At 34.8% G+C, this 13,537-nt stretch overlaps 1 protein-coding gene across 1 annotated transcript; it reads left to right on the forward strand.

Annotated features, from left to right (window-relative positions):
- The first annotated feature begins 3,754 nt into the window (after positions 1–3,754).
- LOC109817356 (uncharacterized) lies at positions 3,755–12,826 on the forward strand. The gene is given in 8 exon segments (XM_083075276.1): positions 3,755–8,862; positions 8,938–9,185; positions 9,258–9,396; positions 9,952–10,147; positions 10,280–10,528; positions 10,531–10,647; positions 10,771–11,471; positions 11,674–12,826. Coding segments are annotated over 8 exon segments (7,062 nt in total). The 5' UTR covers positions 3,755–4,101; the 3' UTR covers positions 12,325–12,826.
- The last annotated feature ends 711 nt before the right edge of the window (positions 12,827–13,537 follow it).

Raw genomic sequence — 13,537 nt, forward strand, 5'->3', positions numbered from 1 at the left:
GGATAAAACAAGAATTTCAGATAAATTTTCTAATTGAAAACTTAAATAGATAATAGAATATTTTTTAATATAAAAAAATATAAAAAAAATACTTGGAGAGTGAAAATTTTCTCTTTTTTCAGAGAAAATATTTAAACGAGGATGAAATTAGAAACGATTAAAAGTTCCTTGAAAAGTAGAGAACTTTTTTTTGTTAACTTAAAGAATTATTCTACTTTATATGCATAGTGTAATTTTAACCTTATCTTATTTTATTTATAATAAAATGAACAATTTTTCTATAAATATGCAATAATTATATAATAATTTTTCAAATAATTTATAATAAAATTGACTCACTAATAATATTGTTGTTTCAATTTTCTTACATTATTATTAATTATTTTCTAATTAATTATAATTATAGAATAGTGCATGCTCATTTATTGAAATAAATATTTATAATTTTATCTTATATTACTTATAATAAAGCAAAAAAACTTTATCTATAAATATGTAATAATTATATAATAATTTTTAAATAATTATAATAAAATTGACTCGTTCATAATATTAGTGCATGGTCATTCATTAAAATAAATATTTATTCTTAACTCTTAAAACTCCAATGATATAAAATGTCTGCAAAATAAATACTTATAATTATGTTCCATTTTTAACTTATAAAATTCTTGACTTTATTTTTCAAAAGAAAAAAAAAAAATATATATATATATATATATAGAGTTAATCACTTATACACTGTCACTTGTAAAAAAAATTTTTACTGACAACCAATTATATCTTTTAATTGTGTCATGTCACTGTATAAAATATATATGTAAGGGAGAGACAAAGAATCTTTCTCATTCCTTAATGTTATAATTTATTTTCTCTTTTTCATTTTTTCCTCTATCAAATTATAAATCTATTTTATCAAAATATTATTTTCTTAATCTATGTTTATTTTTATTTTTAAAAATTTTGAATAAAATATTTATATTTAAACTTTTTTTTCGTTCTTCATTTTCTTTGGGCTAGATTCTGTTGTTACCGATTTTATTGTTTTTTTTTTTTTTTGCATATTTGTTCAATGTTATGGCAACATAAAAGGTTGTTATACCTTATTACTAAAATAATCAACATAATGTTATTGTAATGTTTTTGTTATCAAGTATAGTATTATTTAGGAATGTTCATAAAATTATTTTAAAAACTAAATTAAACTATAAAAATATTGAACTATTTTTTTATAAAAACTAAACTAAGTTATATTTTAAGTTCATTTTAAAAAAATTATGCACACTATAAAATATAGTTTAGTATACTATAGTTATAAAAAAAAATTATAATAACTTTGCATAATTTTTTATTCAATTTACACAAGTAATTATTTTTATTATAAATAAGACTACATATTTTAAACATTTTTTAAATGTTGTTATCCAATGCATAATTAAAATATTGTATTTTTAATAATTATTTGATAAATTATATTTAGAATATTTTTTAATTTATTTGATTATATAAATAATGTATTAAAATTAAACTTTCTTTTAAAACACATCGACTATAAATTAAATTATTTATCACTTTAGAAAATTGTTACAGTAATTTTAAATCATTTTTTTAATTTATCTTGTCAATGTATGATTTATATTTACTTTCATCTTTACTATTTTTAAATATAAGTGAATAAATGATATTTTCCGTATTTTTTTTATAAAAACTAAATTGAAGCTAAGTTTAGTCTTAAAAACTAAATTACTACAAAAATTAGTTCTGTTTAGTTTAAATCATAAGAAAAAATTTGATTAAGAGTACAAAAATAATTTAATTCAGTATAAAGTATAGTTCAACACTTGAAGTAGATGAAATATTGACTAGTGATTCTAAAGTTATTACTTATGTGAGTTTGAACTATTTTGCCTTAATTTTTTTTATAAACAATCTTTGGTAAACAATTTTGATTGATTTATTATTTGAAAGATGTTAATTTTTTTTTTCAAATCAAATCACGTTATACACATTTTAGTTTATTAATATAAATTTGAGAATAATAGTTAATTTGAAATAAAAAAATAATTCTTTATATATAAAGTAGTTTAGTTAGATTTATAGTAGATTTTTTTTTAGTTTGAATTAAATTATAGTGCAATTTGAACTTTTAGAACTATAGTTCACTAAATTAGAAAGTAGTTTAGTTTAATTTTCTAAACTATTATATAGTTTAGTTTATATGAATTATTTTTATAGTTTAATTTAGTTCAACCATTTGGACACACTAATATCATTGCATGCTTGAATTTCTTGATAATTTCAATAAATAAAAAATGATGAGTGACTATATAATGTTTAATACGACCAATATTATTAGGTGTCAATTGCATATTGAGACTACTAATAAAAATTATGGATATGAATAGATCATATTTTAAAATAAAAGTTTATAACTTAACCTATTTAAAGTTTGATGTACTTAAAAAAAAGTAAAACTTAAACTTTAAAAAAATATTTATTTAAAAAGACTAGATTTAGGCTCTGTTAGACCCTATTTATTTATGTATTATATATATATATATATATATAACATTATTAACAATATTATTAAATAGTTGGGTTTGTAATATAAATTTTTTTAGTAGTCATATGTTTGCTTTTTTTCCCCTTCATATTCATGGTTGATTATTTAGAATACTTAAAATGTAATATAAGAAATATTTAGAAAACCTTTTTTAAAAGATTATTTTCTTCATTATAAGTGTACACGAGTATGTATGAGTTTTTCTTTAATTAATTTTTTATTTTTTAATTTTAAATTTTAATAATAATGAGTAAACTATTTTTTATCATGCAAATTAAATAAAAACTCATAGGTATATTTAAAAATATATAATCATTAGCTTATTTGAAATTAAATATATGACATATTTAATGTTGTTAATGTAAAATAAGCTTTTTAGTTATGTTAATAGATGAGACCATACTTTTAAAAATGTTAATGTAAATAATAGCTCAAGTTTAAGCTTTAATTTTATAAAATATGTCTGATCTATTCTCACTTCTAGTAGAGACTCGCCTTGAAGGATTACTACTATTATTAAATAGATATCAACTTTATTTTACAAATAAATCATTTAATAAAATAAGTAATTAAAAATTATCATATTATAATTTTAATGAGTTATATAATATAAAAATTAATCTAATTTATATTTTTTTATTCAATACTAAATTGAGTTTTCAACATAAATTCAATCATTAATCACTTGATTGAATAATGTAAATTTCTCGAATATCAAGTTAAGTTAGTTAATCTAATTTATATAATAATAATCATCATAAAAAATTAGATATTATATATAATAACTTAACAAAATAAATAATATATAATTAAATCTAGTTTTAATAAATTAAAAAATATAATATAATTTAAATGAAAATAATCAGTATAAGAAAAAATAACATATATCAAACAACTTATCAAAATAAATCTTACAAAATTGAATCTAGTTTTAATAAAATAAAAAATGTACAACAATAATAATAAAAAAATTAAAGATCATAACTATAATGTATATAATAAAAAAATAAATTTAAAATTTAAATATAGAAGAAGTGTTACTTACTTAGCTTAATAGCAATTGATATAAATATCAATATATAATAAACTATGATGTGGCACAAAATATAAATAAGTACAAACATAATAGATGAAGACAAAAAAAAATTGCTCAGCTCGCTCATTGTTTTAAGGTTAAGTTCCCATTTTGTGTCTTCCCCTCCTGTTTGAGTAGGGCTTCTCCCATTGGTCGCACTCCTAACCAGCGCCGCGCTCTATCTTACGCTCCTATAGGCCACCCTCTTATCCTACTCCCACACCATTCTCTTTCAAACCCTAATTAAAATTAAAACAGAAAAAATCATCTTCTGAGATCCCTCTTCATTCTTGGATCCCTCCTCCACCCTTTCATCCAACCCTGTCGCTTTGATCACCGGGTTAGGGTTAGGGTTCGAATTCAATTTTCATATAATCGGATCAAACACTTAATCAGTGAGAGCAGAGAAATCACAGGGCTAGGGTTTCATGCTTTTGCCATTCACACTTGCTTCGCGATTGCGATGGCGGCCAATTCCGGCACCAAATACGTCTCTGTGAATCTAAACAAGTCCTATGGGCAGCATTCCACCCCCTTCGGATCCAACCGAGCGGCGCGGCCAGCCGCAGGAGCTGCTGCGATTCCCTCGCGGCCTCGGAGTTCGCACAAGGCCGGGCCCAAGCTTTCCGTTCCACCCCCCTTGAACCTCCCTTCGCTGCGGAAGGAGCACGAACGGTTCGATTCGCTGGGATCGGGGAGTGGGCCTTCCGGCTCTGGAGGTCCTGGAAGCGGGGCGAGGCCCAGTTCGTCAGGTGTGGGCTGGACCAAGCCCGTCGCGGAAGATGGGCTGTCGCGGCCTGTCATCCAAGGCAAACCGGCTGCCACCGCAGCTGCACCTGTTTCGTCAGCTGTTTTGAGAGGAGAGGATTTTCCCTCTCTGCGGGCTACCTTGGCGCCTGGACCCGGCCCAAGTCAGAAGATCCAGGAGAGTGGCAATCAGAATCAGAGTCTGAATCAGAAGCAGAAGCATTCTCTGGGTGATGAGAATGTGTTTGTTGAGGAGAAGAAGGAGGGTTCTTTGATTACTGATCATTTGAGTGTTTCTCGCAGTGTGAATGTGGTTGGCGGTGGCGATGATGGTCGTGGTTCGCGTCTGGTGAACCCCAGGTATGGTGTTGGGAGGAGGCAGGAGGAGTATTTCCCTGGTCCTCTGCCACTGGTTCGGCTGAACCCACGCTCGGATTGGGCCGATGATGAGCGGGACACGGGTCACGGATTGAGCAGAGAGGGCAGGGATCATGGTTTTTTTCCCAAGGGGGACGCATTTTGGGATTTTGATATGCCTAGGATTGGTGGCGTATTGCCTCATAAGCATGACAAGAGGGGACAGTTGAGAGGCAATGAAGTTGGGAAGGTTTTGTCCAGTGAAGTGGAGAGTTATGATAGAATGGGGCCAGACGGGAATTCTTGGAGAACTTCGAATGTGTCATTTTCTAAAGATGCTGGAAATGAAAGAAATGGTGTTGGTGTGAGGCCTTCAAGTGGGAGTAGGGATGTGGGGAAGGATAATAACAAGTATGTTCTGTCGCCATTTAGAGATGATGATTCTGGAAAGAGGGACTTTGGAAGGAGGGATAGTCAGGGTGGGAAACAGCAGCCTTGGAATAATGCTATGGAGTCTTATGGTCGTAACCGGGAGCAACTCAACAGGAACAGAGCTGATTCTGTGCAGAGCTCGTCATCTTCATTTTCCATGGGTGGAAAGGGGCTTCCTGTTAATGACCCTCTGCTTAATTTTGGTAGAGAGAAACGAGCATTACCCAAGAGTGAAAAAGGCTTTTTGGAGGATTTTGGAGGTTCTGGTTTTGATGGGAGGGATTTGTTTTCGGGTTGTCCTGTTGGGGTGGTCAAGAAGAAGAAGGATGTGCTTAAGCAAACTGATTTTCATGATCCGGTGAGGGAATCCTTTGAGGCTGAGCTTGAAAGGGTTCAGAGGATGCAAGAACAGGAGCGGCAGCGTATCATTGAGGAGCAAGAAAGGGCATTGGAGTTGGCTCGTAGAGAAGAGGAGGAAAGATTAAGGCAGGTTAGAGAGCAGGAAGAGAGGCAGAGGAGATTGGAAGAAGAAGCTAGAGAGGCAGCATGGAGAGCAGAGCAAGAAAGGATTGAATCTTTGCGGAAGGCTGAAGAGCAGAGGTTAGCTAGGGAAGAAGAGAAACAAAGGATATTTTTAGAAGAAGAGAGGAGGAAACAAGCTGCTAAGCAGAAGCTTTTAGAATTGGAGCAAAAGATTGCAAGAAGACAGGCTGAGGCGACCAAAAGTGGTGGTAATGCTCCGGTTGTTGTGGATGAGAAAATGACTGTGACAATGAATGAAAAAGAAACATCCAGGGTTACAGATGTGGGTGATTGGGAGGATAGTGAAAGAATGGTCGACAGGATATTAACTTCGGCATCTTCTGATTCATCAAGTGTGAATAGGCCATTGGAGATGGGTTCTAGGTCTCATTTCTCTAGAGATTTATCTTCCACCCTCGTGGATAGAGGAAAACCCGTTAATACATGGAGAAGGGATGCATATGAGAATTGGAGCAATACAACATTTTATCCACACGACCAGGAGAATAGTCACAACAGTCCCCGCAGAGATTTATCAATAGGGGGAAAGCCATTTATGAGGAAAGAATATAATAGTGGGTCTGGATTTGTGTCGTCAAGGACTTATTACAAGGGAGGGATTTCGGAGCCCCACTTAGACGAATATGGTCATGTGAAACCCCCGCAGAGGTGGAATCAATCTGCAGATGGAGATCATCTTAGCAGAAATACAGAGATTGATTCTGATTTTCATGAAAACTTTTTTGAAAGATTTGGTGATGGATGGACACAAGGCCGATCCCGGGGCAATCCATTTCCTCCATTCCCCGAGCGTACTTATCCAAGTTCTGAATCTGATGGACCCTATGCCTTGGGGAGGTCACGGTATTCTGTCAGGCAGCCTCGAGTACTTCCTCCTCCTTCATTAGGTTCTGTTCACAGAACTTACAAGACTGAAAATGAACACTCCAGCCCTTCTGCTTTCCTAGAAAATGATATGCATTATAATCAGACAACAAGGAGTGAGTCTACTCTGCCAGCTGGTTACGACAATGGGAATCGTGCACAACATGAAGTAGTGGATGTCAGGCAAGAGACTACTGAGAATGAGGACCGTAAAGTGGAAACCACTCCAAGGTGTGATTCTCAGTCTTCACTATCTGTTTCAAGCCCCCCAAGTTCTCCAACACATCTCTCTCATGATGACTTAGATGACTCTGGAGATTCCCCTACCATATTGACTTCTGAAGAAAGCAAAAGTTGTCCCCTTCCAGCTCTAGATAATGAATCCATTGCAACACCTGTTGTTGCTGGAAATGTTGTTGCTGGAAATGAGAATGTAGGTACTCCATGTGCTGTCTCTAGTGGTGATGATGATGAATGGACTACTGAGAATAATGAGCAATTCCAAGAACAAGAAGAATATGATGAAGATGAAGATTATCATGAAGAAGATGAAGTGCATGAAGGAGATGAAAATGCTCAACTCAACCAGGATTTTGAAGATTTGCATTTACAAGAGAAAGGATTGCCCCACTTGATGGATAACCTAGTATTAGGATTTGATGAGGGTGTCCAGGTTGGGATGCCCAATGAAGAGTTTGAAAGGACATCCAAAGATGAAGAAACTACATTTATGGCTCAACAGGCTGACATCACTCTAGAAGAATGTGTATCTTATGATAATGCACAGGCCGATGAGAAAGCTCTCCAACCTGTGGATGATACCTCTCAGTTAAATCTTAACAGTAGCTCTTGTGTATTCCAGGAATCAGAGAAACCAGCTCAAGATTTGGTCATTCAGCCTAGTAATTCTCTTTCTTCTGTGGTGTCTGAGAGTTTAGTTAATGTGGAAGCTTCTAATTACCATAGTACACCAAGTTCAGTTACTATTGCCCCTCACTACTCATCTTCTTCTGGTCAAGTTGTTACCTCTAATGTAGCTACTGCTCCAAGTCAAGCTGAGTTACCCATTAAGCTTCAATTTGGTCTGTTTTCTGGTCCATCTTTGATACCATCACCCGTACCAGCCATACAGATTGGTTCTATACAGATGCCACTGCATCTGCATCCACAGGTTGGCGCACCCCTCTCTCACATGCATCCATCGCAGCCTCCTTTGTTTCAATTTGGCCAGTTTCGATATACATCTCCAATATCACAAGGTATAATGCCTCTGGGTCCCCAATCAATGTCATATGTTCAGCCTAATATACCATCCAGTTTCTCTTACAATCATGGAGGTCATATGTCAGCTCAAACTGGTCCAGAAACTTCTGATCCCTTTATAAAAAATGAGATCAGACATCATTCTGTTGACAGTCATCCAAGTAATTCAAGAAATTTATCGTCACAAGGTTCATTGCCAAGTGAGGATGGTCGAATTGAGGCAGCCCATGATCCTAATAATAGCTCTAGGACTTCTACTATTTTCCAATTGGACAAGCAGGGGAACCAAAGTGTAGTTGGAAAGAGCAGCAGTTCTAAAGAAACAGAAGTTCATTCTGTGACCAGGGATGCATCACTTCATTCGGTTTCAAAAGATAATTTTATGGAGTCAAGAACACAATTTCCTGCATCTGGTGGCAGGGGAAAGAGATATGTCTTTACTGTAAAAAATTCAAACTCAAGATCATCAGGTCCAGCTACTTCAAGGGTGAATCACTCTGGGGGATTTATGAGGAGGCCTCGTCGGAATGTGCAACAGCGCACCGAGTTTCGGGTTCGGGAAAGTGCTGAGAAGAGGCAGTCCACTAGTTCAGCTTTGATTGATCAATTTGGTTTGGATAACAAGTCAAATATCAATGCAAGGGGGGCAGGCATATCTGGCAGGACTGGACCTAGGAAGCCTATGGCCAATAAATTGGGAAAACAAACCGTAGAATCAGCAGAAAATTCACATGGAATGGATTCTGGAAGCAGAGTTGAAAAGGTTGATGGTAAAGACTCAACAAAGACTCAGACCTTCTCACATTATGGACAGAGTAATCTCAAAAGAAACTTGTGTTCGGAAGAAGATGTTGATGTTCCATTGCAAAGCGGAATTATACGTGTGTTTGAGCAACCTGGAATTGAAGCTCCTAGTGATGAAGATGACTTCATAGAAGTTAGGTCAAAAAGGCAAATGTTAAATGATAGGCGTGAACAGAGAGAGAAGGAAATTAAAGCCAAGTCTCGGGTTGCAAAGGTTTTAATTTCTATATCAACATATAACCTTATATTGTGTGTTGCATCTTTCTTAATTGTTTTTATTTAATGCTAGGTTCAACGAAGACCCCGTTCTGCGTCTCAAAGTGTTGTGGCTGTAGGCAATTCTAGCAAAGGATCCATAATTGCAGGTGAAGTTGCAAGCAGTATGCATGCTGATTTTGTTGCTGAAGTGCGTGGAATGACAAAGATTGATGCCTCATCTGGATTTAGTTCAAGCTTATTGTCCCAAGCATTACCTCCAATAGGCACACCTCCTTTGAAAATTGATGCCCAGGCTGATTTAAGATCACAGATAAGCAGGTAGTTGCTGTGTTGTAAGATTTCTTGGTGGCCATCTCTACAAAAAATTAATGTATATTTTTTCTTTTACAGACCCTCACTTCAGACAAGTCTCCCAGCAGTTTCTGGTGGTGAAAAAGACCCTGGTGTGATATTTGAAAGCAAGAACAAGGTTCTAGATAATGTTCAGACATCTTTGGGCTCTTGGGGCACTGCTCAAATTAGTCAACAGGTTTTAACTTTACCTCCCTCACTTTGTTAGAGAACAAACAATGGCAATTGAAACTCTATTGTTTGTGATTGTACTGTGTATTTTGGCTGTATTTCTTTAATGCCTGTTTATTTAGAATTAACAATTCTAGAAACACGGTTTAATTTCATTCATGTATGTCATCCCCTTATGTTTCATAGTTGCATTTTAACTCCTTCAAAATTTTGAATGCTTTTTTCTTTATATAGTTTAGTTCCACCGATGAGTTACCCCATAATATTTTGGAGGGACTGCTCCTTTGAAATTTAGAATGGTTTTTTCTTTCTTTAGTTTAGTATCACTGAGGAGTTATCTCATAATCAACCATAATCAAATTTTGCCTTTATGATTCCTTTGGAGGGACTGAAATGTTCTTATTTTTTTTGGGAGCAAATAGTAGTTCTGATATTTTAGAGGGAATGTTTGGGGGGATCAAAACGGTGTAATTTAAAGATGAGAAATTTGAGTTCAGGCATATGCATAAATATTTACTTTGTCCAACCTTTTCGTTGAAAATCTAAAACAATTTTATGGCAGGTAATGACACTTACACAGACTCAACTTGATGAAGCTATGAAGCCTCAGTTTGATTCACAGGCTTCTGTTGGCAATTTGTCCGGTGCTGTTAAAGAACCCAGTTTGCCAACATCATCCATTTTGACAAAGGAGAAAACCTTTAACTCTGCAGTCAACCCAATTAATTCCTTGCTTGCAGGAGAGAAAATTCAGTTTGGTAAGCAAATTTTTTTGTTTAGTCATTTATTTGATTATAGCAACATTGATAGGAAATTATTTTGCAGTTTTAGGTAATATTTCTGGATTTTCAGTTGCCTTACTGATGGAGGATATTTCTTTATGTATTCAGGGGCAGTAACATCACCAACCGTTCTTCCATCTAGTAGTCGTGTGTCTCATGGCATTGGTCCACCTCGATCATCTAGATCGGACATGCAAATATCCCACAATCTTACTGGATCTGAAAATGATTGCAGTCTCTTCTTTGATAAAGAAAAACATAGTAATGAATCTCATGGTCATTTAGAAGATTGTGATGCAGAAGCTGAAGCTGAAGCAGCTGCTTCTGCTGTTGCTGTTGCTGCCATTAGTAGTGATGAGATTGTTGGAATGGATTGGGTACTTGTTCTGTTCCTGCTTCAGATGGTAAAAGTTTTGTAGCTGCAGATATTGATAGGGTAGTAGCAGGTGAATCTTCTCCCTTGGTTTTAGACATTAGTATAGTCTTTCTTTTTTCTGAACATCTGTTAATAATTTTAATTAATATCAATTTGTATTCTGGAACTTTCTATTTATTTAAATTAGTTATTTGGGCAGGAGCAGCTTGTGAGCAGCAATCAGCTGGTCAATCTAGATCTGAGGAGTCTCTTAGCGTATCTCTTCCAGCAGACTTATCTGTGGAGACTCCGCCAATTTCCTTATGGCCTCCCATACCAAGTACCCAAAATTCTTCTGGTCAAATGATTTCGCATTTTCCTTCTGTCCCTCCTCATTTTCCTTCCGGCCCTCCTTCTCATTTTCCTTTCTATGAAATGAATCCTATGATGGGTGGTCCTGTCTTTGCTTTTGGACCACATGATGAGTCTGCATCTACAACACAGTCACAGTCTCAAAAAAGTACTACAACGGCATCAAGGCCAATTGGGAGTTGGCAACAGTGCCATTCTGGTGTTGAATCTTTTTATGGACCTCCAACAGGGTTTACTGGACCTTTTATTGCTCCTCCTGGAGGCATTCCAGGAGTCCAGGGGCCACCACACATGGTTGTTTATAACCATTTTGCTCCTGTTGGACAATTTGGTCAAGTTGGTTTGAGTTTCATGGGCACCACTTATATCCCATCAGGAAAGCAGCCTGATTGGAAACACATCCCTACATCTTCTGCCCCGGGGCCTGGGGACGGGGATATGAACGGTATGAATATGACATCTTCACAGCGGAATCCTGCTAACATGCCTTCTCCAATTCAACATCTTGCTCCAGGTTCACCACTTATGCCAATGGCTTCTCCTGTAGCTATGTTTGACGTTTCTCCTTTCCAGGTAAAACTTTGATGTGTTCTACAGTTTATTTCTACAATAATAATACAAAACCTTCTAAGCGTGTTGTATAGAATTTGGGATTTTAATTTTACTATAGTTCTTGATTGGAATCTGTCAATATTATAATTCAACTTTTTTACAAAAAGGACCGTATATACTTTTTTTTTTTTCATTAATTAACAATTGTGTAAATTTTTGCCAGCCCTCTACTGAGATGTCGGTACAAGCTCGATGGCCACATGTTCCTAATTCACAACTTTCATCCATTCCTCTGTCAATGCCATTGCAGCAACTAGAAGGGTTACAGACTTCCCAGTTCAGCCATGGCTCATCTGTTGATCAGCCCTTAAATACCAAAAGGTTTACTGGTTCTCGAGTTTCAACATCCTCTGATGGTGATAGGAATTTTCCTAGAGCTGCTGACATGAATGTTAACCAATTGCCTGATGAACTTGGATTGGTGGACGCATCAAATTCTACTCTTGCCAAGACTTCGGCACAAGATGTCATCAACAAGACTCCTACGATCCCCATTACAGATGGTGTGAAGGTTGATGTTCAAAATGCAAATGGCAGCAATAGTAATAACCAGAATGCAAGTTCTTCTTTCAAGAGTCAGCCCTCACAAGTTAATAATTCTACCCAGCAGTCTGACCATTCCTCAGGACATACTAGTAACTATCAGAGAGGTGGTGGTTCTCAAAGAAATAATTCTGGGGGTGAATGGTCCCATCGTAGAGGGTACCAAGGAAGAAATCAATCTCTGGGTGCAGATAAAAACTATTCCTCGACAAAGGTGAAGCAAATATATGTGGCTAAACAGACCATTAGTGGGGCATCGTCAGTGTCATGAGGCTCATGAAATATGAGCTGGATTTGAAAAATATTAATTTTTGGTCTGGCTGAAATAAATTTTTTGATTGAGATGATTGTTAGATCGAGATTTTTGCTGGCTACAACAAAATTCCATACTCTGGAGAACTACTATTTAGCATGGTAATGTGACTTTGATATCGATCAAACTTGGTCGATCTTTGTTTCTTTTTGACGGTAGAAAATCAGGAAGTATTTATTGTGCTTGTGTATGAAATCATTAGTTGTCGTATATTCTTTCCATGATTAAATGGGAGGTATCAGTTTTGAGAAATGCTAGTTTATTGTCTATTTCATTTGGGTTTAGATTGTTTTGAACTCATTTATTTTTAGAGTATCAAGACCAATTAGAAGTTGATTGTGGGTTGGGTTGAGCTTCGGTTTTAATTTGATTAATTTTAAGTGCTGAATAGGAGCCTGGCAAAATTCTGTAAGTTCATTTAAGTGTGAATTAGGTCCTTGCAGTTATTGCAATTTTTCTATTTCCTTTGCTTGTGTTTGTTCTTTGTTTCATGTGTCATCTGATCTCATTTAGAAGGAATAAAACATAGCTTGTGTTCTGCACTTAAAAAAATTGGTTAAACATTACCAATAGATGCACAAGCAAAATAGTTATTATGTGCATGTTTAGTTTTACGTGAAATATGTTAGAATTATGTTCAAATAATAGTTGATTGTGATTTTAAGTAAACTTTTATATACCGAACTTCATGTGTAATTAATTTTAGGTCTATAATTAATTTTGAATTGAAACAATAGCTTGTGTTGGTTAAAAGAATTTATACCGAGTTTAACTATTAACTTGTGCTTAAAATAAAATTGTTTAAACAAATACTTCGTTTTAAAATTAATTTAAACTAAAATCAATTTTAGAATTTTTTTGGGAAATGATTCTGCGAAATGCTTATCCAAATACCCTTCACTGATTTCGCGCTATTGACGTTTGTCCTATGCGACGTATGTGGTGCAGGCTCCCACCCTCACGGTGGGAAACTAATGTCAACCGTTGGATCTACAGATTGAAAGCACAATTTTAAAAGCATAACCGGATAGAGAAAATTCAAGATTCATATTTTTAAAAGTTAAATAAACTCACTGGCTGTATCCTGTCATTTCACATTGGTAGTCATAAACTTTCTATTTAGACATTACCTATTTAAAATCCAAGTACTTTGATACTTCTTTCACTGTTT

This window comes from Cajanus cajan, chromosome 5, assembly GCF_000230855.2.
Source record: "Cajanus cajan strain Asha chromosome 5, NIPB_CcT2T_4, whole genome shotgun sequence".
NCBI lineage: Eukaryota > Viridiplantae > Streptophyta > Magnoliopsida > Fabales > Fabaceae > Cajanus > Cajanus cajan.